At 43.0% G+C, this 23,686-nt stretch overlaps 1 protein-coding gene across 3 annotated transcripts in view; it reads left to right on the top strand.

Moving 5' to 3' along the window:
• Positions 1-23,686, top strand: part of LOC146008403 (arf-GAP with SH3 domain, ANK repeat and PH domain-containing protein 1-like) — a 170,777-nt gene that overhangs the window by 89,595 nt on the left and 57,496 nt on the right. For 2 of the 3 annotated variants that reach the window (XM_083147636.1, XM_083147635.1), the window contains exons 6-9: positions 352-481; positions 4,338-4,423; positions 6,715-6,790; positions 17,534-17,620. In XM_083147636.1, the coding sequence (XP_083003762.1) occupies positions 352-481; positions 4,338-4,423; positions 6,715-6,790; positions 17,534-17,620 (379 nt within the window). Of the gene's footprint in view, positions 1-351; positions 482-4,337; positions 4,424-6,714; positions 6,791-17,533; positions 17,621-20,242; positions 20,252-23,686 lie in introns of all 3 variants that reach the window. The other variant, XM_083147634.1, reaches the window with a different exon arrangement.

A 23,686-nucleotide genomic window follows, 5' to 3' on the forward strand; every position in this document is an offset into this window, starting at 1 on the left:
AGCTGGGGGAGGTGGTGGGGTTGATGGTGGTAGTGGTAGGAGGGACTGGGTAGGAGTTGTCATACATGGTACCTGGCATTGGTATGGTACCTGGCAGTTGTGGTAGGACTGGTAAAAAGTAGTAGTGACACATGGCATTTGGAGTTAATGGTGGCGGTGATAGTGGTAGAAGGACTGAGCAAGAGTAGTAGTTGTAGTACTACATGGCAGCTTGGGAGGTGATTGGGGTGATGTTGGTAGTATTAGTAATGGCTGGCTATGGGTAGTAATAAGGACACCTGAGGTTAGCATAACTATAAGGAACATACACGGGGAGGGTTACTAATACTAAGTGAATGTATGTTTTATTAGTGCTAAAATTGAGAAGGAGAAGAGAGAGCTTGCAAAGCAATATGGGATGGTGCGCAATGAGGTAGCAGGAGGAGAAATCGCTGAAGAGCTGGAGAAAGAGCGCAGGATGTTCCAACTCCAGATGTGTGAAGTAAGATCTCTTTCGGCATATGCTTTGTGCATCCTATTGGTTCCTGATATTGGCTATTTACTTTAGTCAATAACTATTTACTGTATAGTGTTTCTGCTTAAAAGATAAAATAAAATTCAAATGTGTAGTAGAGGCAAGCCCCGTAATGGCACAGCTGACGGGGTTTCACAGATGTACAAGGGCAATTCCAAAGTAACAGATGTAATTCTCATACAATACACATCTGGTTTGCTTCATATAGAAAATTAACAATGAGCAAATTTTACCAAAATTGTATCTACGGTACTTGTTTCCTAGAACGGCACCCATCGCGGGCATCGCATGTACATCGCATGCCATTATAATGGCATGCGATGCGACCGATGCGATGTCCGCGATTTTACATAGAAATGCATGGTAAAATGTAAATTGCGTCGGTCACATCGCATGCGGCCAAAAAATCGCATGCGATGCGACCGACGCGATTACCGATTTTACATAGGGAACAATGTTAAATGGCCCAATTGACCCGATTTTACATAGGGAACAATGTTACATGGCCCACAGACCCCAAATAGCCACCCTGAAGTGTGAAATGGCCCCCCCCAATTGTTATCGCCACCCCACGGTCAATGTCAACCCGAAGCGTGGGGAGCGCAGCGAGCCCGCGAGGGGCGGCGGTACGCGTCCTCCGACCTTTTCATACCCCCACTATCCACGTCGGCATGGAGTTGAGAATAGAAAGTGTGGCGAGCGTAGCGAGCCACTGAGCCGGAAGCGTGGCGAGCGGACGCGGAATAGAAGCCCAAAGCGTGGCGAGCGGACGCGGAATACATGTTAAGTAATCTGTGTCCCCACTCGGGGCTCGCTGCTCTCGCCACGCTTCGGGAGCGTGTTCCTCGTCCCCTTGCGGGGCTCGCCACGCTTCGGGCTCGCTGCGCTCGCCACACTTTCTATTCTCAACTCCACGCCGACGTGGATAGTGGGGGTATGAAAAAGTCGGAGAACACGTACCGCCGCCCATCGCAGGCTCGCTGCGCTCGCCACGCTTCGGGTTGACGTTGATCGTGGGGTGGCATTAACAATTGGGGGGGCCATTTCACACTTCAGGGTGGGTATTTGGGGTCTGTGGGCCATTTAACATTGTTCCCTATGTAAAATCACGGTAATCGCGTCGGTCGCATCGCATGCGATTTTTTGGCCGCATGCAATGCGACCGACGCGATTTTTTTCCTTGTGATGCGTAAGATCAAAATCGTGGGCGCCGTTCTAAGAAACAAGTACCGTATCTACCACTGGGGAATAAACCTCACCATTATTGTTGTCTGCTTTAAATAATAATACATTTAAATGTGATGGAGGTAACCAGGATAGGACATGGTCATTTCTAAAATAAATTACTTCTGATTTCTCGGAAACTACAACCGATATGTATTCCATATTGTTTTACAATGAGTATAAACCACACAGATTTGTTTTAGTACAATTTTCAGGAAAGTAATTCTTATTACCTTGTCTATTATTTAATGGAATGTATATGTAAATGACGCAAACCATGTCCACTTTTTTAAATTGCCCACAAACAAAATGTTTATAGCATTTATTTTAGTATACTATCGGGTTATATAATGTTACATACCCTCCAACATTTGAGGGTCAGAAATCGGTACACATTTGGGAAAGGGGCGTGACCATGGGAAATTGGGCGTGGTCATGTGTAAAGTGGGCGTGGTCACACCCCCTTTCCGAATGTGTACTGGGCAGTTCCCCCCCATATTATTCTTTTGGCCCGAGACAGTGGTAACACAGTGGACCTGGGGGACATAAGGCAGCCAGTATTTACACAGGAGAATAGTGGATCTTCTCTGCCTCGCCTCCAACCAGGAGACTTGCTGCATATGTTGGCCAGGATCACGCCTCCTGCTTGCTTGCCTGCACACTTACTCATTTGTCAGTCACTGACTGAGCTGCAGGCTGGTGCCTACTGCCTACACGCTATCCCCTGTACTTCTACACGGCGCCGCAGGGAGCCAGAGCAGTGCTGCAGATCCGATCTCTCTTCATCCCGCTCCCTGCTGTGCTGAGTGACCGCTGAGCCGGCGCTGCATAGCAGTGCAGGTGGAGCCGAGCGGCAGCAGGGGGCCATTAATACGGCTGTGCTGTGGGGTATGGAGCGACCTGTGACCTCTTGGGGGGGGAAGGGGAGGAAGCCGGTCCCCGGCAGAGGGGGTGGACGAGATAGGCACTGGAGGGGACACAAATGCTCACGGGCTAGCGACCGCTCCGTCCTTCCCTACCAATCAGAGCTGTCAGTTAGCAAGTCTTGCCCTCCTACTTCACCCGTCATCCCGCACAGCACTTCGGGAGTTGTAGTTTTTTGTTCTTTGTATTCTGAAGTAGTTAAAAAAACGGGAAAAAATGGTACATTCGGTACAAAATGATTTTGCCGGTACAGACTGTTAAAAAACGGAACTGTACCGGCAAAATCGGTACAGTTGGAGGGTATGATGTTATTATAATCTTTATTGAGACCTTGAGAAAAATAATTGTTTTATAGATATTTTCGAACTCTCCCAGAATTTCCAAGAGACTCACAAATTTCAAAGATGTTCTCTCGAATTTGCAAGAGCGTAGGCCAGCCTTCCACATACTACCCACTTCCCAAGTGCAGTGGGTGGTCTGGTGGGCTTGATGATACCATTTTTGAAGAATCCTATAATTGAAGCATAATCTCTTGATTTACTATGCCCCACAACTCACACCTGGCTTCAGCATTCTCTTAAAGATGATCTATAAAAGTCCATAATTATTTGTATGCTTCAATGGCAGCAAGTTGTTAAGAATTACATTATATGTTATAATATATACCCCTGACATATCTGTGGTAATCTGCACTACAGTAAAATATGGTTTACTGCATTAAATCCGTAACAATGTTATTTTTGGGGGTGTTATATACTACACTTTGCACTGCATTAAAGTGCTTTACGGTACTTTAAGTGTTACAGGGCCTGATTTTACAAATTATGAAATGGTTAAAGTACAGAGCACAATGTCCCAACCAACAAATTGTAATACCAACACATTGGGTTATAGTCAATGCCAAAGCGCAAGCTACAGTATGATGGCGAGCAGTGCTGATAGCTCGCGGGTCAGTATTCAACTGACACCCCCACCCCCTTCACTCATCATCAACCACCTCACTGGTTCTTTTCAGAGAGGTGGAAATGGCGAGTGCAACCGTCAAAACTCAGAGGCTCGCTGCTATATGCTGCAGGCTTGCTGCATTTGCATCAAACTTCATCAATCCGGAGAATCCCGATTTCCCCGGAACATTGTTGGACCGCGAGGATGGTTTTTCCTCGCTAAAAAAGCCATCTTCTCCGTACAAATCTCCATCACCGTCACTCGCCAATGACATTGAATATAGCCCAATAACTATATAAATACACCTGGTACTACCTTTAATTTGTTTGTGTAGTCCTTGGCCAACAGATACAAGTAGAACATTACTTAAGGTGCCCATGCATAGATCAGATCTAGTACAAAAAGCACATGATGTGACACAGCAGCGTGCTTTTTGTACTTGATGTGATGCAATCTAGTACAAAAATTATGTGCCACACATACTTTATGTGCTGTGCAATGTGATGAGCGTGCATCACATTGCACCCGGACCTCACTTCATGTATGGGCGGTTTTAATTGTGTCTGTGCAATCTCCACCTGCTGGTAATGTGACCAAAGATTCTGAATCTTTGCCAGCTCTCACCTGTGTTGGCGCATTGCCTTCTCAACCTTCACCAAAGGAATCATTTTTACCAATTATAGCATTGTATCTAAACTGCTTTAACATTTAATTTTTATTTTATTTCCAGTATCTGATCAAAGTGAATGAGATCAAAACGAAGAAAGGAGCAGATCTTTTGCAGAACCTCATCAAGCATTACACTTCCCAGTGCAAGTAAGATCACAATATTTTGACTCACGAACCCTAGAGCTTCTTGATCATTGATGTCAATGTCTGTGTAAAGGAAATGATACAGATGTTAGACAAGCTAACATCTCTAGCGAAATAGTTTGAACAGCATTGTCATTTGGCCACCTTTTATGTTGACTAGTACATTTATTTATTAACAGTTTATTATATATATATATATATATATCTATATGCTATATTTAGGTAACTCATATCATCTGTTACACCAGTATTGTAGTATCTGCTTGCAAACTGCTATATTTAGGTAACTCATATAATCTGTTACACCAGTATTGTAGTATCTGCTTGCAAACTGCTATATTTAGGTAACTCATATCATCTGTTACACCAGTATTGTAGTATCTGCTTGCAAACTGCTATATTTAGGTAACTCATATCATCTGTTACACCAGTATTGTAGTATCTGCTTGCAAACTGCTATATTTAGGTAATTGTGCAAATATTTGTATAAGATTTGAAAGTGAGTGAGAATTTATTAGTGGCTGGGATGGTATGTAACCTCTTACCATTTGTTATCTTAGTTTTATTGCTAGTGGAAGAGGGGCTCTGGCTGGGTGGGGTCTCAATCAATTAACTTAGAAACAGCTTTTAGTATATATTGTGAGCACAAGGCTGACCACAGCCTTGCTGACCATTGCAAGCTGACTATTGTTAGTTTGTCATATTTTAAAGTAGGAATATTTTTAAGTAGGGCGAAAACAGTTACATAGATTAAAGCTTGGACTTAAACTGGACAGAAACTGCCAACCAACTTAACATCTTCGTATCAAAGTGAATCAGAAAGACACCAGCAACCCAGAAAACCAAGACTGCTTTGAGTGAGCTCACTTCATTCTCACATCACACTACTCCTGGCTGCTTAATCTGCCTATTCAGCTGTGATATCAACATTTCTCCATCTGCTAAAACTTTTTGAATATCACTCTTTATGCTTGTACTTGCACTGTCAGTTTTGAAAATGCCCAGCTGTACCTCTTATGACTTTACCTCTCTTGCTGTTCCATTGAGAGTAGGTGTCCCTGATTATTTTATTCTTGGCCCTCTTCTCTATCTCTACATGTCCTCTCTGGGTGAACTTATTTGTTCACTCGACTTCCACTATGCCGAAAATACTAAAATCTACCCCTCGTTTCCTGATCGCTCTCCTTCCATCCTAACTCATATCTCCAACTGTCTCTCTGCTGTCTACTCTTGGATGACCCATCGCTTTTTTAGACTTAAAATATCAAACACTAAGCTGACCTCTTCCGACCCTCCTGCATAAAACCTGACCATCTCTCATCCTAACCTGTTTATGCCCACCTCTCCCCCTTCTGTGTTATACCTGTCTGTCTAAGCCTCCCCTTTAGAATGTAAGCTCTCACGGGCAGGGCCCTCTCTCCTCATGTGCCTTTCTTAGAATATATAAACCACTGCCACCCTGATAATTGCTTCAGTGTCCTGTCCCCTGATGTAACTATCTGTATTAACCATGTACTTGTCCTAAACTGTCTTGTAATGTAATTTTGTTTTGTGTTTGCTCATAACTATGCTCTGTACAGCGCTGCGGAATTTGTATGCGCTATATAAGAAACTGTTAATAAATAAATAATAATAAATAATCTATATCCACATAAGTTGTTGGTACAACAGAACGCACTCACCAGACTTCTTCAACAGTTAAAAGTAATCCTTTAATTCATCTCATTTAAAATCCTCAAGCATGGTCGACGTTTCGAGTCTGGAATGACCCTTTGTCAGGACAGCTTATGTTGTCATAACTCCATTAGAGCAGCAGCTGGATATATATATATATATCACCCACATAATCCGCAGCACTTTACAGAATATATATGAACATTCACATCAGTCCCTGCCCCAGTGAAGTTTACAATCTATATTCCCTACCACATGTACCTGCACACAGACATTCTAGGGTTATGTTTTTTGGGAGCCATTAGCCTACCAGTATATTTTTGGATGGTGGGAGGAAACCGGAGTACCCGGAGGAAACCCACGCAAGTACAGGGAATATACAAACTGCACAGTTAGAGCCATGGTGGCAATCGAACCTATGACCTCAGTGCTGTGAGGCAGTAATGCTAACCATTACACCATCCGTACTGCAGGCTGTAAACCCACATTTAGCTAAAAAGGGCCACAGATCTAAGAGCTGCTAAATGTCTTTATTCCGTATGTCTGTGTACTCTCATCAATTCCGCACATGCATGCAGCCAAATTGGTGATATGACCCCAGAATAATGACTTATTTGTAGCTTTCTGCAGGAATGTTTACAAGCCACCGAAAAGCTGAAATCCTACATTGAGGGTCTGACCACCGAACTGCAAATTGTGAGTATTCTTCTTCCCTCATAGTAATCTCAGCCACATTTGTTAAGAGTAAAATGAAATCAATACAGTGGTATTACTGTGAAATGCAGTTAATCATTGTCATTGAGTGAACACACCCTAAATTGATTTTGCTTCCAATAATTTGGTATAGATAAAGTAAATAAAATAAAAAATAAAAGTAAATAATTGTAAGTAAAAACTTCATGAACCATCAATGTAAGAGAAGGTATAAAAAATTAAAATGTAAGCTTTTTTTTTTCGTTTATACCATATACCAGTGGTTCCCAAACTTTTTGAATCACGGCACCCCACAGTATAAGAATATTTTTTACGGCACCCCTAGGACAAAAGTTTGTTACTGAGAGTTTCAGAAAAAATATTAAATTAAATAAGTTGTTCTTATTCAATTCTATCCTCAGGTCAATATGTAATTTGTGTGGTGAGGAATATGATCTACTTCTGTTTACCCACATATTTGATAATTGGAAACTACAAGAAGTGATTTTTCCTATTTCATTAACCATAAATAATTTGAATTGTTTCTGAACCACCAACCTGAGGCACCCCTGCAAGTGCTCCGAGGCACCCCAGGGAGCCTAGGTACACAGTTTGGGAACCACTGCCATATACTGTAAGTGCATTTGCAGAAATGCATTTAACAGTTCAACACCAATAAGATCAATAGTAGAAGCACTTGCCAGTGATGATGCTTCTTTGTCAAGACAACTATCCAGTTTTTCCTAGAGACTAATTTTGAGCTATGAGGGATCAATATAAAGTAGAGGTTTCTGGTTTCCTGCTTTTTATTTTCAATTTGGGTGATGGGAAATATTTCATGCAAGGTCTCATCACTTATTTAGGAAACATCCTCTTTTGCATCCCTGCGATACATTTGACTTGGAAATGAAAAATCTGTAGCTCCTGCAGTACCTCTTGTGGATGCCCTGGAACTAGTTCATTATTTCACTTGTGTGCTTATACATATTGTATATATAGAGGTTGTTGTATCATGCAGTGGAAAGTGACAAAGTTGCCCATAGCTACCAATCGGCTGCTACCTATTATTTAATAGAATGTAATTGAGGAATGCTACCGTAAATCTGATTGGTTTGACTGTTTTGGGCAACTTCTCCACAACCTCAATACCTGTAGGCCTTGCTTAAGATTAATAATTTATAGGTTTGCATTTCCTACCCTTTTGATACTAATCAAGACAAAATACTGTAATTTCCAATAATAAAAAAAGTTATGTTCCTTTGCAGGAATGGACAGTAATTGATTTGCTTAAGTATTCCATCAGTAATGGGTTGCATACTGTATGTTATCTACCTGTACTTCTTGCTTGACTAATTACATGGTAAATAATTGTTAACCTCTAGCTCAGGGGTGAACTGCCTTTTTTAGCCCAAGGTCCACATTGGGGGATCATATTCCTTGATCATCTCCTCCTGCACCATCAATATATACTAGCAACATTCCCCCAATACTGTAACAGCAGTATCATCCCATATATCCGATATATGAGCAATCTTCAGGCTTCTAGAGAAAGATTGTGCTGTGACCATGATGCACAGTGTAATGTGAATGTTTTCAGGTGAAAGGATTCACATGCTTCTATTTAGAATTAACATGAACAGTGAGCTGGAAAGTGATATAATAATTACCTTTTACAGGGGCATCTAAATCATTTTTTAGGTTTGGAGGCCTAGATATCATTTTATATCTGCAGTCCTGCACCGCTCATGATTTATATGCCTCATAGGTAAAGAAATATATTTTCCTCGAGAATTTTATTGACCAGCATTTATTAGAGTGTTTTTGTTACCAGCACACTGTCATCCCCTCATTAAAAACTCATACTCACTCCTTCATTGAAAAATCCCTTTCAACAAAATTAACTGCTTTTTATCATCTCTGTAACCCCTGCTTCTTAGCTCAACTACAGCATTAAACCCTCCATCTTCACAACTTACTGCCTTATATTGACTAACTTTCCTCAACTATACCCATCCCCACTCTTCCCAACCTGTTGATGATCTGCTAGTTCTTCTCTGGGTTGCTGTCACTGAGGGATCCTGGGTGTTCACTGTAACTTTGCTGCAGCCACTGTGCAGTGATCGTGTATGTGTCAGGTCTGTAGAAATACACTTTAAAGTCATCAAATGCACCAGCTTATATGTCCAGCCTCTTCTGATGCCCCTGATTATTCTATAGATTGAGAGGGCTTCTTGGCCACTGCTCCTTGGAGGCAAAGCACAGAGGGTGACAGGTAGTCTGATTGGTTGCCAGGATGCCTGTCACAGTTATGTCTCTGCTGAGTTCTGTCCTAATGAGTAAATCCCACTCCCTTATCATTACTGGGTGAAGGAAAGGAATTTTTAAGAAAAAAATGCACTCTTCAGGTTGTGGATCTGTTGGGGATCCGCCTTCCAGAAGGCCACATATAGCTAGGCATCAGGCCACAGGTTGTGCATGTCTTCTAGTACTGTTTCAGGTCACTGGACTTGAATTACATTTCTACAGTGCCGGAGCCACCACTAGGCAGCTGCCTAGGGCGCTGGCCACTGGAGGGCGGCACTGCAGGCTGCCAGTGAATGGCTCCTCTACTATTCGCTCAGCTCAGAGAAGAGATACTGGGAAGGGGCGAGTCATACATTACCCGCCCCTTCCCCTCCAGGCTCGCTCCTCCGTCCTGTCTCCTGCTGCTGCTGCCGCCGAGGAGCAGCAGCAGCGGCCCTGAGCAGGCCCAGCAAGTAACTGTGAGCCCGCCAGTACAAGTCTGCAACAGACGCCGTCTTTACAGTGTAGCCGCCTTCAGCCCCACTGCTGTCCCTCCCGGTTGTGGTGAGTCCGGAATGAGTATGTGCACCCACTGTGAAATCCTGTGTCTAGTTCAGAGCAAATGTGCAGTATGAAGGGACCGTACAGATAGTGTAGCATGACCCAATATTTTTGTTGCAGGCCCTGCCCACACATGTCTCCCACCCGCAGAATCCCCTTCCCTGGCATGTTCCCGCAATATGCCCATGCACATGTTTGGCTGTGTGGGGAAGGGGGAAGGGGGGGAAGGGGGGTTGGGTTGGCCTGACAGTTTGCCTAGGGTGCCTACAATGCTTGCACTGGCCCTGCATTTCTATTTAAAACTAAAACAGGTGGGTACATGCAGTACATACACTATGCATTTCACAATTCACTACACTTTGCTTAAAATATTCTATTTCTTGAGAACCCCAGAAGAATATGCTCTTTTAAAAACACAATGTTGTAGGTAATTAAACATTAACTTGCACAGTGCATAAATCAGAATGCTGGAGTGAACTTGACCACAAAGCAGGTTCTTGTAACCACATTATCCATCCTTCACATACCGTAATTAGCTAATTTCTTTCACTACTTCTTCCCCTGAGACTTTCCAGACCCAGACAGCGTCCTGTGAAACCAAGGTCTGTGAAAGATCCGGCTGGCTGGCTCTGTGTATAATGCATCATCCCCCTCCCTGACATGTCAGCTCAGATGTTTATTATCTGTTGCATCCTCAGTCCCCCAGGTGAACTGATGAGCTTATATCCCTGCTTTATAATATACATTTCTACAGTACATCTGATAACATTCAGAGGTGTTGTGTGCATTGTACATCATATACAGTAGACCTATCATATTTGATATTCACTTACAGAAATAGGTAATAAAGATGAGTGCTGAAGATTGTACCAGAGGTGCGAGCAATTGTCCCTCCTTTTATTTTAGTAGGAACTGAGCTCATTGTTCTATTGCATTGTTCATGATCTTTCTCTGTATTAATATCGTAAAGCATTTACTGGTTATTTTCCTGTTATTTATTTATTTATTTACAGTTTCTTATATAGCGCAGCAGATTCTGTTGCGCTTTACAATAGTAGACAGTGATAAGACAAACTGGGTAACAACAGAAAGACTTGGAAGTAGGAGGGCCCTGCTGCAAGCTTACTATCTATGTTCCAACTAGGAAGGTCGACTGGTCATAAGGTCGACATGGGTTTTTCACTGTTTTTTGAGCCGACATGTGCCGACAGGCGGTATTTCATGCCCTACCATCCACTAGGGCGTGGTGGGAGAATAAAATAGTGTGCCGAGCGCAGCGAGGCACCGTGCCCGAAGCATTGCGAGCGATGCGAGGGCCCGATTCTCATTGCCAACTGTGTCCATGTCGACTGTGTCGACATTCGGATTAAAAAACAGTGAAAAACCCATGTCGACCTTATGACCAGTCGACCTTCCTCATGTCGACCTTTATGCAAATTCGACCTTAAGTCATGTCGACCTTGGCCCATGTCGACCTTAAGTCAGGTCGACCTTCCTGCCAGTCGACCTAGTGGGGTAGACCTAATGACTGTAGACCTAAATGCAGTCTGACGAATGATCCCATTCCCTCTCTATGGGGCAGATTTATTAAGCTTGGTGAAGTGATATTGTGGCTGGTTTTTATCACCGGCCAATCAGCTCTCAACTGTGTAGTTACAGGCTTGGTTTGAAAAATGACAGGTAGGAGCTGATTAGCCGGTGATAAAGTAGTAGCAACTTAATCACTTCACCAAGCTTAATAAATCTGCCCCTATAGATCTTGTATAGTTAGATAGACAGTGGGAAATGTAACAAATTTTGGAGAGCAATAAAGTGTAGATAGGTAAAGGGAGAGAAGTACTTACTAATCCCTGGAGGGTAATAAAGTGGAGAGAGCTATTGTACTATCCAATCGGGATACGGTCGATGGGTCCACCTCAACAGTTGTGTCGACCTTGTGCCATGTCGAACTAGACGTATGTCGACCCAACGGTGTTGACCTAATGACTGTCGACCAACATATGGTCGACCCAATGATCCCATTCCATCCAATCAGCTCCTGTCAAGTTACACTCTTGTGTTTGAAAAATGGCAGATAGAAGCTGGTTGGTTTGTAGTTTAGCTCTATACTCTATTACTCTCCAAGGCTTAGTACATCTGCCCCAAAGTTCCAAGCGATCATTTTTTTGTCATTGTAAAGGTTGTGTTAGAAAAATGACAGTTAAACTAGGTTCTGTATACTTGGATGACCTAGCAATATTGCAGTAGACCAATAAGACGTATTGGACCACATATACACTACACAATCCTCCATACAGTAACACAAAATATTGTTACATGATTAATATAACCACGCCACATCATACAGTACGTCGCATAGTCACATCTGATGTGTAGCACATCAGATGGGATGATTGTGTTTACACACTGCCCCAGTGGCTCCCAACCTCAGTCCTCAAGTACCCCCAAAAGTGAATGTTTTCCAGTTCACCTGGAAGGCACACAGGTGTACTCATTATTTACTGACACATTTTAAGATTTACAGGTAGAGATAATTATTTCACTTGAGATTCTGAAAACGTGAACTGTTGGGGGTACTTGAGGACCGAGGTTGGGAACCCCTGCACTACACCATGGTCATGCAGTCACAGGTACCAAGATTGCACTACATTGTGTCTGTCTGATTTATCTTTTTAATTTAATTTTTTGGGGAAGGTGATAAAGTAGATTGTATGCTAAAACATTTTCTTGTCTTTATCCTTAATATTTAAATTTTAAGCTGATTTATTCAAAGACTACAGATCATTCACTTCTCCTATACCTTCGTGTGTCAACCTTGCTATTAATGAGCATTGTAGATGCAGTGTAGCCTCACCGTAGACTGAATATAAAATAGGCTCTCTAAACATTAATGCTAATTATATAGACACACTCGGGCTGATGCAGAGTTAAACATACTGTAAATCCGCCTGCATAGCATTGCACTGTGCACACTGAAGATACTAGGACACACTAATGCGGCTATGCAGAATTACCCTTTGGACACATTGCCCATAAAGTTTGGTGAGGAAATGTCTACACAAATGTGCCAATTGGGTTGACGTGCAGGAAGGTCGACATGACTAGGTCGACACTGGTTAGGTTTACTGGGTCATTGGGTCGACACACATTAGGTCAACATGGGGAAGGTCGACAGTCAAAATGTCGCGATGGGTTTTTTCACTGTTTTATTTGTCCCTAATGTCGACACAGTCGACATGGACACTTAAACATTTTCCGTGCTTCGGGCACGGTGCCTCGCTATGCTCAGCACACTATTTTATTCTTTCACCACGCCCTAGTTGATAGTAGGGCATGAAATACTGCCTGTCGGCTATAAAAAAATTACGTAAAAAACCCATGTTGACCTAATGCTTGTGTCGACCAAACCCACCTTCCTGCCTGTCGACCTTATGGTTGTCGACCTAATTACCGGTACCTGTGCCATTTGGAATACCAGGAAATATTCACAAAAGTTCCTGTTTAGCAAAATATCTTATGTTCCTACTACAGAGATTTACATTGCACATTAATAACCAGGCGTAACACTGGAAGGCAATGGAGTCATCTGCTGCCATGGCTCCTGCTTCCAGGGGGGCACCTCTTCTCCCCTGCAAATTTGGATCAGTTAATTGAAAGCCTTCAATATTGCTTCTGAGGCTGACTCCCCCTCCTAGCAGGACCATAGATTTCACACACTCTTTATTTTAAACAATATAAATATAAATATATAATTGTTGCAAGGGTCCGGCACTGCCCACCAGTTTGATGAAGGTACTTGCCCGGGTGCTCGTTCTGTTTCAGGGGTCTCCCCCTTACACATATAACAATCCAAATGAAGAACGTCACTCCAGGTCTTGGTGCAGAAAAAACGTAGTTTTACTAAGTGCCTACGGCGTTTCGGGTCAAGCCCGTCTTCAGGACATACTTATATTTATATAAGGTGGTGGTGGGGGTGCACTAATATTTCATAATATTTAGTGATGAACTTACGCCACTGTTAATAATGGTCACATGCTGGAAAATAATGAAAATTTCTGCCTATGCAATGGTGAACGCAACTTCTGTATGTTATGTGCACATAAAATACTTTGACTTTCATTTACTTTCTACCATTTTTATTTCAAAGCTCCTTTGACCTCACTGTCTTAAAGCAGCAATCACTGCACCTCCTGACACCTAGTGATAGTGGTGTAACAGTAGCTATGCATGCCTAGGCGGTTATTCAGACCAGATTGCACAGCTGTGAGCGATCATCAATAGAATGCTCATACATATGGAACGCAGCACGCGTGCGCGAGGCCATCCTGCGATAAAATCCTGCTCATATTTTCTATTGCTGGCCTACATAAGTTGATTGACAGAAAGCTGGCGTTTGTGGATGTCACCCAACCGTTTTATGGGAGAAAACGCAGGAGTGTTTAGAGGGTGTGGGACATCAGTTCCAGCCCCGATCCGAATGCTTCTATCACAGCTAGTGAATAAGTCCTGGGCTACGTACTGACTGCACACACTGGATAAATCATTTGATGGCGAGCGCTTGTGAATAAATTTGAAGCTAATTGTTGATCCAGGTAATTTTGGCAATCAATGTGCAGGCTTGCACGGGGCGGGATTTCACTCTGGCTGGGCAGCATATACCTGATTGCAGGGATCTGCAAATTAGCAGACTAGCAGTCAGGTCTGAGTAACCCCCTTAGTCAGCTGCTGCAGAGGCACAAGAGGATCAGGAAAATTAAATCTCCTAAGGCAGGCATGTCCAAACTGTGGCCCTCCAGCTGTTGTGAAACTACATATCCCAGGATGCCTTGCCATAGTTTTAGCATTCCCTAATAGCAAAACTGTGGCAAGGCATGATGGGATTTGTAGTTTCACAACAGCTGGAGGGCCATAGTTTGGACATGCCTGTCCTAAGGTATTTTGCAAAGCCATTTTTATGGATCCTTCTTTTTTTTGGTTTCTCTCTTTTTTTTTTTCTTTCAATCTTCTGCGCAGTCATGAGGACCGCAATAAACAGGGTCCATTCCGGTACTTTGTTTTCCTGATATTGGTAAATCGAATAGTATTGTATTCCCATAGAAACCTATGGAGGATGCGGGAATGGATGTATCACAGCAGGTATATAAGATACTTGCTGCAAACCCCTTCTTACATTCTGTAATTTCCATCTATAATTAATGTTGCTATTCCAAGGCATTTGGATACAGTATTTGTGTCTCCCCACATAACATTTCTGTCAGGTATTTTAGTTCATTGAGTTATGTTTTTTCAGTCAATTCTTACAGTTCACTAAAGTTTTCATCCAAATCCATCCAGTGGAAGGCCCAGAACAGGCTCCTGGGTCAGAGTTCTGGCCAGCGTACACCAAGGGAAAATTAATCAAAGCTTGGAGAGAGAGAGATAGAGTGGGTACCAGTCAGTTTCTAAATGTAATTTTTCAAACACAGCCTGTAAAATGACAGTTGGAAGCTGACTGCTTGGTAAGTTGTCTCTCTCTCTCTCCAAACTTTAACATATATAGCCCTGAGAGGGAGAGTCAATGTTATGGGAGAGAAGTTGTATCAACACCTGTTATGTGCCCTAATACTGCTTCTTCGCCATGTATAAAGGGGAGGGTATTCAGTAAATGACATGGGCACGAGATGTTGGTGCTGCTTTCTAAAAGATAGCATGCCGATAATGCAGGACAATGTATGAACTATTCTCCAAAGCAGGGACAGCGCTGTCCCTGGCTTTGGTGACTGCTGGCTCCAGAGATCAGGATATCTCACAGTGAGATCTTACGAATACCCAGTGGAGGTAGCCAATCAGGGAGACACAGTCCTAATGTGCTGTGTGCTCAAAGGGAATTACTGGAGGTGGGGATTTGGTGCCATGGATTGTACCGCCCTGCTTGGTGCTTTGCGGTTGACTACCCTGCCCCTGTGTACACAATTAGGGTAGCTGTTACAGTGTGCATGGTGGAGCACCCTAGGCAAAGCTTAAACCTACTGACTTCCTTTCCCTAACCCAAACACTGCGACCAACACCCACTTTCCAGCCCCTGAAAGTTAAACTGTGGAGGTAGTTCCACAAACGCCACCTCCTTAATTATGTGATAGGCAGACCCTGTAATATATTCACTGAACCTTAATTGAAATAAAGCTCACTCTGTGTATAATAAGCTGTCAAGTCATTATATACTTTTTTCCATTGGCTCTATTTATATTGAGTCTCCTGTGACATATAATCTTAACTGAAGGAATGCAAATAAAGTCCATCAAATTGCCTGACAACTGCAGAAGAATTGTTGAGTATAATAACATTATTTCTGGCCTGCTGTGGATAAAGTCATCTTTTATAATAAGTTTGGAGTATGACAGTCAGTCTCACAATCACACTGCTGTTTTGTTCCCAGGATTACACAATGGATTTGCTGACAATATTTCTCATCTACTGTAAATTTATTTGTCGCATAAATAAAGTTGTCCAGTCTACATTTAATTCCATATTCACAAAATAAAAGCAGAATAAATATCTACTTCTATTTAGCGGGTAATGTTATAAAAGTTCATGCTCAATAGTTTCAAGAAACTGCTCTCATTGCATATTGGAAATCTTATTGAACTTTCCTGCCTTCAAGATCAATAAGAAAAGTGTACCCCAGTTACCAACGGGATCTGGAATGGGTGGGCACATAAATCCTTCCTAGACCTCGTGACAGAGAGATCTAAGAACTAAGGGCAGCTGCATGGCTATGCAGACCGTACTATCCTCAAAGTAATGCATTCTGACTTTCTGGGAAATAAAGGTTCGATAGTAAAGCATTAAACACAATGACCTCCACCCGTATGTGGATCCCTTCAAGGACCAGTTCTACCAAATCTAAATATAAGGGATATAAAAATGTTCAGGAATCTGTTGACCCAGCTATTTTCATCAGTCAACATATTGCTCCAAAAACTCTTGTCTCGACTAGTATTCCATAGACCAGATTTCCTTGGATCACAATCTAACAAGGCTCTTCACCCCAAACCAGAATCTGAATATCTGTATACAGATCTTTCTGTCCATCTACATTACTACTAAGCTATAAGACTTGTCATTTCAGTTGTGAGAAATGTCCATTTTACCAAAATCTTGTCCCAGCACTTTAAGGCCAAAAGTCCCAAGGAGACTTGCATGCTCGATGGGATTTCTATTGTAGATAGGACGTTGGTTGCTTTTGGGCAACCAAATAGAATATACCTATTTATTTAGCACCTTCTAGAAGATAATATAAACCTATTGGTTGACCATATCAACATACCATTTTCAACAGAACTCTCTTAACCTTTCCCTTGGTAATCTCCTGTCCCTCCAGTGCCCAAACACTATTACGTCTTCATCCACACTCATTCAAAGAAAATGCAAAACCACACTGCCAAGCAGAATGTAAATAAGTGTGTATATATAAAGTGTTTGTATGTGTCCTCCTTTTTATTAAGAGTAACTACACCAGTCAAGGTATGCTACTTCTGGCTAATGCAATTGAATAAAGAGCGGGAGCATGTATACTCTTAAAATCTTAAAATATGTGCATTTCAACAGTACATGTTGAGAAAAAATTTGCAGGCATGAGTTCACATTTATTTTCAGGATCACCATAGTAGGCGTTGGCAAGTTGCCTAAAAAAAAATGTAATCCGAGACCTATTGTGCAGAGGATTGATGACTCTGATGTTTTAAGGATAGCTGACATGTTTTAAAAGTGGGGGAGATGTCAGTGCATCTGTGGGCAAGGAGCTAGATTTAACACTTAAGGGCATGATGATTGACTAGCAGGATTATTAAAAAACAATAATGACCTTTAACTGCACAGAGAACGCACATCTCTAGTAATGTCCTTTTTGTATATGAATGCCAGATCAAGAGCAGACAGGAGGAGGAAAAAAAGCAGCTGTGTTCTCTGCGGGACAAGCTCAAGCCTACACTTCAGATTGAACCTAAAGAGGTAAAGATCATCCATGTTTATAGTATTACTGTACCTTCTATTCTTTTTCCTACAACAGTTCTGCCAATGCCCCATGTCAGGCATAAAAACGTGTTCTTTCCTTTGTAATTGTTCTTCTTTGCATCCAATGAGTATGTATATTATGTATGTATGTATGTATGGTTATGCTGCATAGTGCATTCTCCAAATGTTTTTCTTCTTTTTTTAATTCCGTATTCTATTTAGTTTTGCATACTATAAAGCATTTTATATTTGTTCATAGCAAATTATCTTTTATGATTTTTTTTCTGTGAAGGTGTACATGTATTTTTAATTAAATCTTCGCTCTTAGCTGCAGCAGGATCTACCTGGCAGAAGTGGTGGTCCTGAGGTATAATGTGTGCCAATGAGGTCACTGCTGTCAAGTTCCTCATTATGGAAAAAAATGATGTGCTGTCTGGGTTCTAATACCCTTTTAAGGTCTCATTGGCCTGTTTACTTGTTGGTAGGTGTGCCAATGGCTTTGAACCACTCAGGAAACAAGCTTATTCTAAGCACTAAACTGTTGTGTTGCGACACATGGCAGTCATTAAATGAATGGAAATTGGAAATGGCACCATTCTGCTGTATCAGAATAAAGTGACTCTGCTTTGATTAAAGTAGAGTCACTTTATTCTGATACAGGAGTCCTGGAGTGACACTCATTTTTCGTTGATGATTGCATGCACTAAGGACTTTAGGAGGAGACACCTGGGCACTTTGGAAATTGGAAGCTAGGATTGCCAAGCATATTCCAGTAATAAAAAAAATTCAAGAGTTTTAAATATACATGTTGTTTTCTGCATGTGGCTCTATAGAGATACATAAACCGGTACTTGTTTCCTAGCACAGCGCCCACAATTTTAATCTTATGACATCGTTTTGATCGCATTGATCGCATCGCATGCGACCAGATCGCATGCGATGCAATCAAACGATTTTTTCATTGTACAGGCACCCTGATGGGTGATTACTATGTTATATGCACCCCCATTGTTAACGCCACCCCCACTATGAACACCAACCCGAAGCGTGGCGAGCGCAGCGGTACACGTCCTCCGACCTTTTCATACCCCCATTATCCACTTTGGCGTGGAGTTGATTTTATATAGTGTGGGGAGCGCAGCGAGCCACCGAGCCCTAAGCGTGGTGAGCGCATGCGGATTACTTCACATGTATTCCGCGTCCCCTCGCGGGGCTCGCTTCGCTCGCCACACTTCGGGCTCGGTGGCTCGCTGTGCTCGCCACACTATATACAATCAACTCCATGCTGACGTGGATAGTGGGGGTATAAAAAGGTCAGAGGACGCGCACCGCCGCACCTCTCAGGCTCGCTGCGCTTGCCACGCTTCGGGTTGGCGTTGATAGTGGGGATGGCGTTAACAATGGGGGTGCATTTAACATAGTAATCACCCATCAGGGTGCCTGTACAATTACAAATCGCATTGCATCGCATCGCATGCCATTGTAATGGCATGCGATGCAACGCGATATTAAAATTGTACAGTGCAGCTCTTAGGACCCGAAAATCGGGTCCCATCGCATACCTTAATTAGTGGTATGCGATGGCATAAGATGGGCGCCGTGCTAGGAAACAAGTACACATAAACCATTCCTAACCATAAACTTGGCAGGAAATAAATGTAAGTGTAAAGTACAGTATTTGGCATGATCATACCTACAGTATAGACATTTTGCAGACATCACATGATATGGTTGAATCCGTTTAGAATGAAGAGCACATTTGGCTCATAGAATCCCTTGGGTATTTATGCATTGCTGATTATTACTGTTATTAGTTTCTGTATTATAAATTGTGAAGAGTGCATCTCTTCACCTCGGTACTGAACAGCAAGAGCTTAGTGGATAAAGCATTTCATTGTAGAAGTCAAAAAAATTGTTATGTGTTCCATTATAGTGGTATTAACCTAGGACTGTTATTTTCCTTGTCATGGTTCATGTCCAACCACATAATCAGTAAATATGACAAGTGATTGACTACTCTATTTTGTACACTTGCTCAACAGAATGGTGTAAGAAAGCAAATGTCATTTGCAGTCTGTAGCTATATGCTGGTCATGCCGTGTTCTTTCTTGTGTATATAAAGGCAGTTAAGCTGCAATCTAGATATAAAGAAGCTGTTTGGTTTATACATCTGGTTTCAGTAACCCATAGACTCCCCGTTGAGATAATAGACCCTTAAGGGATTCACACCTGTTTGTTCATGCCTTCATCTATTTCCCAAGCAGCTGGCAGCAGGGAGACTGAGTTCTGCCTCTAGGATGACAAGTTGGTACCCACAGATCTCTCTAGTTACTCTGCATGATAACACAGTAGGCTGGAAAGGCAGAAACACATAAAGTACTGCTTGGTGAGATTGTTGCACTCTTCCCATCATGTGTGTTAGCAACATTCACGGCATATTGATAAAGCTTAGCTGCCATAATAGTGATTTTGAGAACAACGTTGTACTATTATTTACCTTTCAAAATCAAGCATTAAGTGTAATTTATATTTCATTTGACTTTGCACAGTACGCTACAAGCTCATTTATTTTCTAATATTCTTGTTTCTGTCCCCCTTCTCCCCATTTGCTTTCCAAAGTTCAGAAGAGTAAGTTAATTGATTTTTATTTCATTCTACTCTCTATGCCATTTCTTCGTAACTATAAAAAGTTGACATTTCCAAAAGCTCTTCGTATTTACAGAAAGGTCAATATTCTCCTTGTAAGCTGCACAGAAATAATCTGAAATACAACATTTATTTTGGCTTTCATCTGGCGCAAATACTATGTTTTATGTGTGTTTGTGCATGTGTGTGTAAATCTACACATATACACATACGTGCGTGTGTATAATATGTATGTTTTTTTCTAGATATACCACTCTTGGATGTGTGTTCTTAATGTGATATAGGTACACTTTTGCCCCTATTGTGACAAAATAGGGTGAAAGATACAGAAGGAGGAGAAATGTGCAGAACAGGCTATTTTATTTGAATTATTTTAAGGATAAGCAACTAACTGGATAACAGTGTAAATGAATAAAATAGTTGTATATAATAGGGGAGTGCTGCTGTCAGTGGGGCAGGGGAGTGCTGCTGTCAGTGGGGCAGGGGAGTGCTGCTGTCAGTGGGGCAGGGGAGTGCTGCTGTCAGTGGGGCAGGGGAGTGCTGCTGTCAGCGGGGCAGGGGAGTGCTGCTGTCAGCGGGGCAGGGGAGTGCTGCTGTCAGCGGGGCAGGGGAGTGCTGCTGTCAGCGGGGCAGGGGAGTGCTGCTGTCAGCGGGGCAGGGGAGTGCTGCTGTCAGCGGGGCAGGGGAGTGCTGCTGTCAGCGGGGCAGGGGAGTGATGCTGTCAGGGAGTAGTTTCTCTATGAGTTATAATAGTGTTCAGTTGGGTTTGGTTACAAATGTTGGAAGCAGTTCATTTGTGTGGTTACTCTGGAAACTGTGTTGCTCTTAGGTGATAATGCATCATAAGTCATGTGAACTAATACACTATGTCCAATATGCAATGTGTGTGTGTGTGTTACAATTACAGAAAGCCCACTAACATGATTGGACATGCCAGATCACATGGCTATACATTTGTTTTTCAGTGAAGGCACATCTGAACCAACTGACACCAAAACCCTTTCACACAGCTACAGCTGTAAGCAGTGGCGGTTTTTATCTATGGGCTGCGCACACCCCCCCCCCAGGTATAATCCGCCACTGTCTCTGCCTAAAGTGAAGCCAGATGCAGACTCTTTGGCTTCAATGTGACTGGCAGTGATTACCTATTGGAAGTTCGACCTGCCAGTCACTCAAGGCAATACCGCGTACCATACTGTGCATGCGCCGGACCCAGGAACCTGATTAAGCCTACAGGGAGGCTTGGGCCAGCGCATGTGCAGTATGTATATAGTTACTGCACATGCGCTGACCCCCTGCAGGGGACAGGCAGCCAGGACCAGAAGGTGCGTGGAGTGCTGCGGCAGCGGAGGGGGGGCCGCATTGTGGCAGCCCCCCTCTTCCAAAATGATAAGAGCCGCCAATGGCTGTAACCCTCTGAAACTGTAACTACCAACATCATTCACGGACACACTATTCACAGAAAAGAAGTGCATCTTTGCCTCACTGCCAGCAGCCCTTCACGGCATTCCTCTGATCCCCCTCCACATGAGTACCGCTGTGTCCCCATATGCACCTATAAACTCCCCTGCCCAGCCATATGTGCTTCTGCCCTTTGACTCATCAGGATTGCCTATGGTCCCCCTTGCCATGTTTGCCTTCTTTTTCGCTATGTGCACCTATCATCTCCTCTTCCCAATCATTGCCCCTTATCCCTGAAAATGCCCTGACCACTGCCTCCCCAGTCTATCTATGTGTAACATAATCACATTTCAGAGTAGCATCAATATAAATATGCTATTGACAACAAAAGCAACAGCTGCACATGCAAAAGAGGGTAAATTGGCGGTGGTATCTCATTAGGAGCTATGGAGTTATAGCCCATAAGCCTAGGGGCCTTATAAATGCTAACCATTGGGACCAGGTAGAGGAGAAGAGATTAGCTGTATTGATGATAGTCAGAAATAAATTCCATCTGATAGGAAGACCATATCTTTTTTTTCCGATAGAGGTCAGGGAAGGGGGTAGGGGAGACTTCCTGTTAAATACTATTTAGCACACGACCACATTTAAAATATTATAGAGGAGTTTTTTCGTGGGTCTGGAGAATCCAGGTATAAGCTTATGCAAAAGCGAGTTGGTTGGAGAGGACATAATGGCAACATTAGTCAATTGAAGTACAATTTGACAAACTGCAGCCCAGAGAGGTGCTAACTTTGATAGCTCATCCCCTCCACAACTCTGCCAAGTTAGATTGAACCTGGGTACTTGTGTAATATCTGGGCGCCCGATATATTGCATCGCATTCCACTAATTAAGGCATGCGATGCGATTGGACCCGATTTTGAGCCTTTCCCGGGCAGAGTGTACAATTTTAATATCGCGTTGCATCGCATGCCATTATAATGGCATGCGAGGCGATGCGATGCAATGCGATTATACCCGATATTACATTGTACAGGCACCCTGGTGCCTGATTACAATGTTAAATGCACCCCCATACCCACCGAACCCGAAGTGTGGCGAGCGGACGCGGAATATATGTGAAGTAATCCGCGTCCCCTCTTGGGGCTCGCCACGCGACGGGCTCGCTGCGCTCGCCACACTATTTAAAATCAACTCCACGCCGACATGGATAGTGGGGGTATGAAAAGGTCAGAGGAGGCGTACCGCCGCCGCTCGCCACGCTTCGGGTTGGCGTTTATAGTGGGGTGGCGTTAACAATGGGGAGCCATTTAACATAGTAATTACCCATCAGGGTGGGTGTACAATAAAAAATCGGGTCTGGGGGGGCATTTAACATAGGAATCGGGCATCTGGGTGCCTGTACAATTAAAAATCGCTTGCGATATGACGCGATTTTTTGCCCTGCGATGAAAAAATCTGGCGCCCAGATAATACACAAGTACCTGAACCTGTTCCCAAACTCTCACCTTTTATGGGGAGCAAGAATAGGAGAGTTATGGGACATTAAATGTGAGGATAAATAGTAAATAGCAGACAGAGGGCGACTCAAGTGCAGTCCACAGAAGTCCCTGGAAGTAGCAATAATAAAATCCCTTAATTAGCTACTATTCGTTATCGATCATATGTCAGCCTGTGTTGTGCATCCTGAAGCACGAGCACTCTACTATAGAGCTGATTCAGACCTGCTCATAGCGGACCAAATTGTTGGGGTTCTCGAAGGATGGGGTTTGCGCATGCGCTAATATGCACATAGATTGAATCTGAAACTTGGAATGGGGAGGAAGCCACAAAAAGGCTTGGTGTACCCGTGCCGGAGCAGGTGTGTCTATATCTGCTTGGAGCGGGCGGCTGACATCACATGACGTCAGCGCCCGCTCCGAATTTGGAGGACAGCATTCTTACTTTTCATTACGAACCGAGGAAAAATCATTCGGTGGTGAGCAACCATCATATGATTTTCCCTTCTTGCAT

Source organism: Crinia signifera, chromosome 6 (assembly GCF_055691185.1).
Source record: "Crinia signifera chromosome 6, ASM5569118v1, whole genome shotgun sequence".
NCBI lineage: Eukaryota > Metazoa > Chordata > Amphibia > Anura > Myobatrachidae > Crinia > Crinia signifera.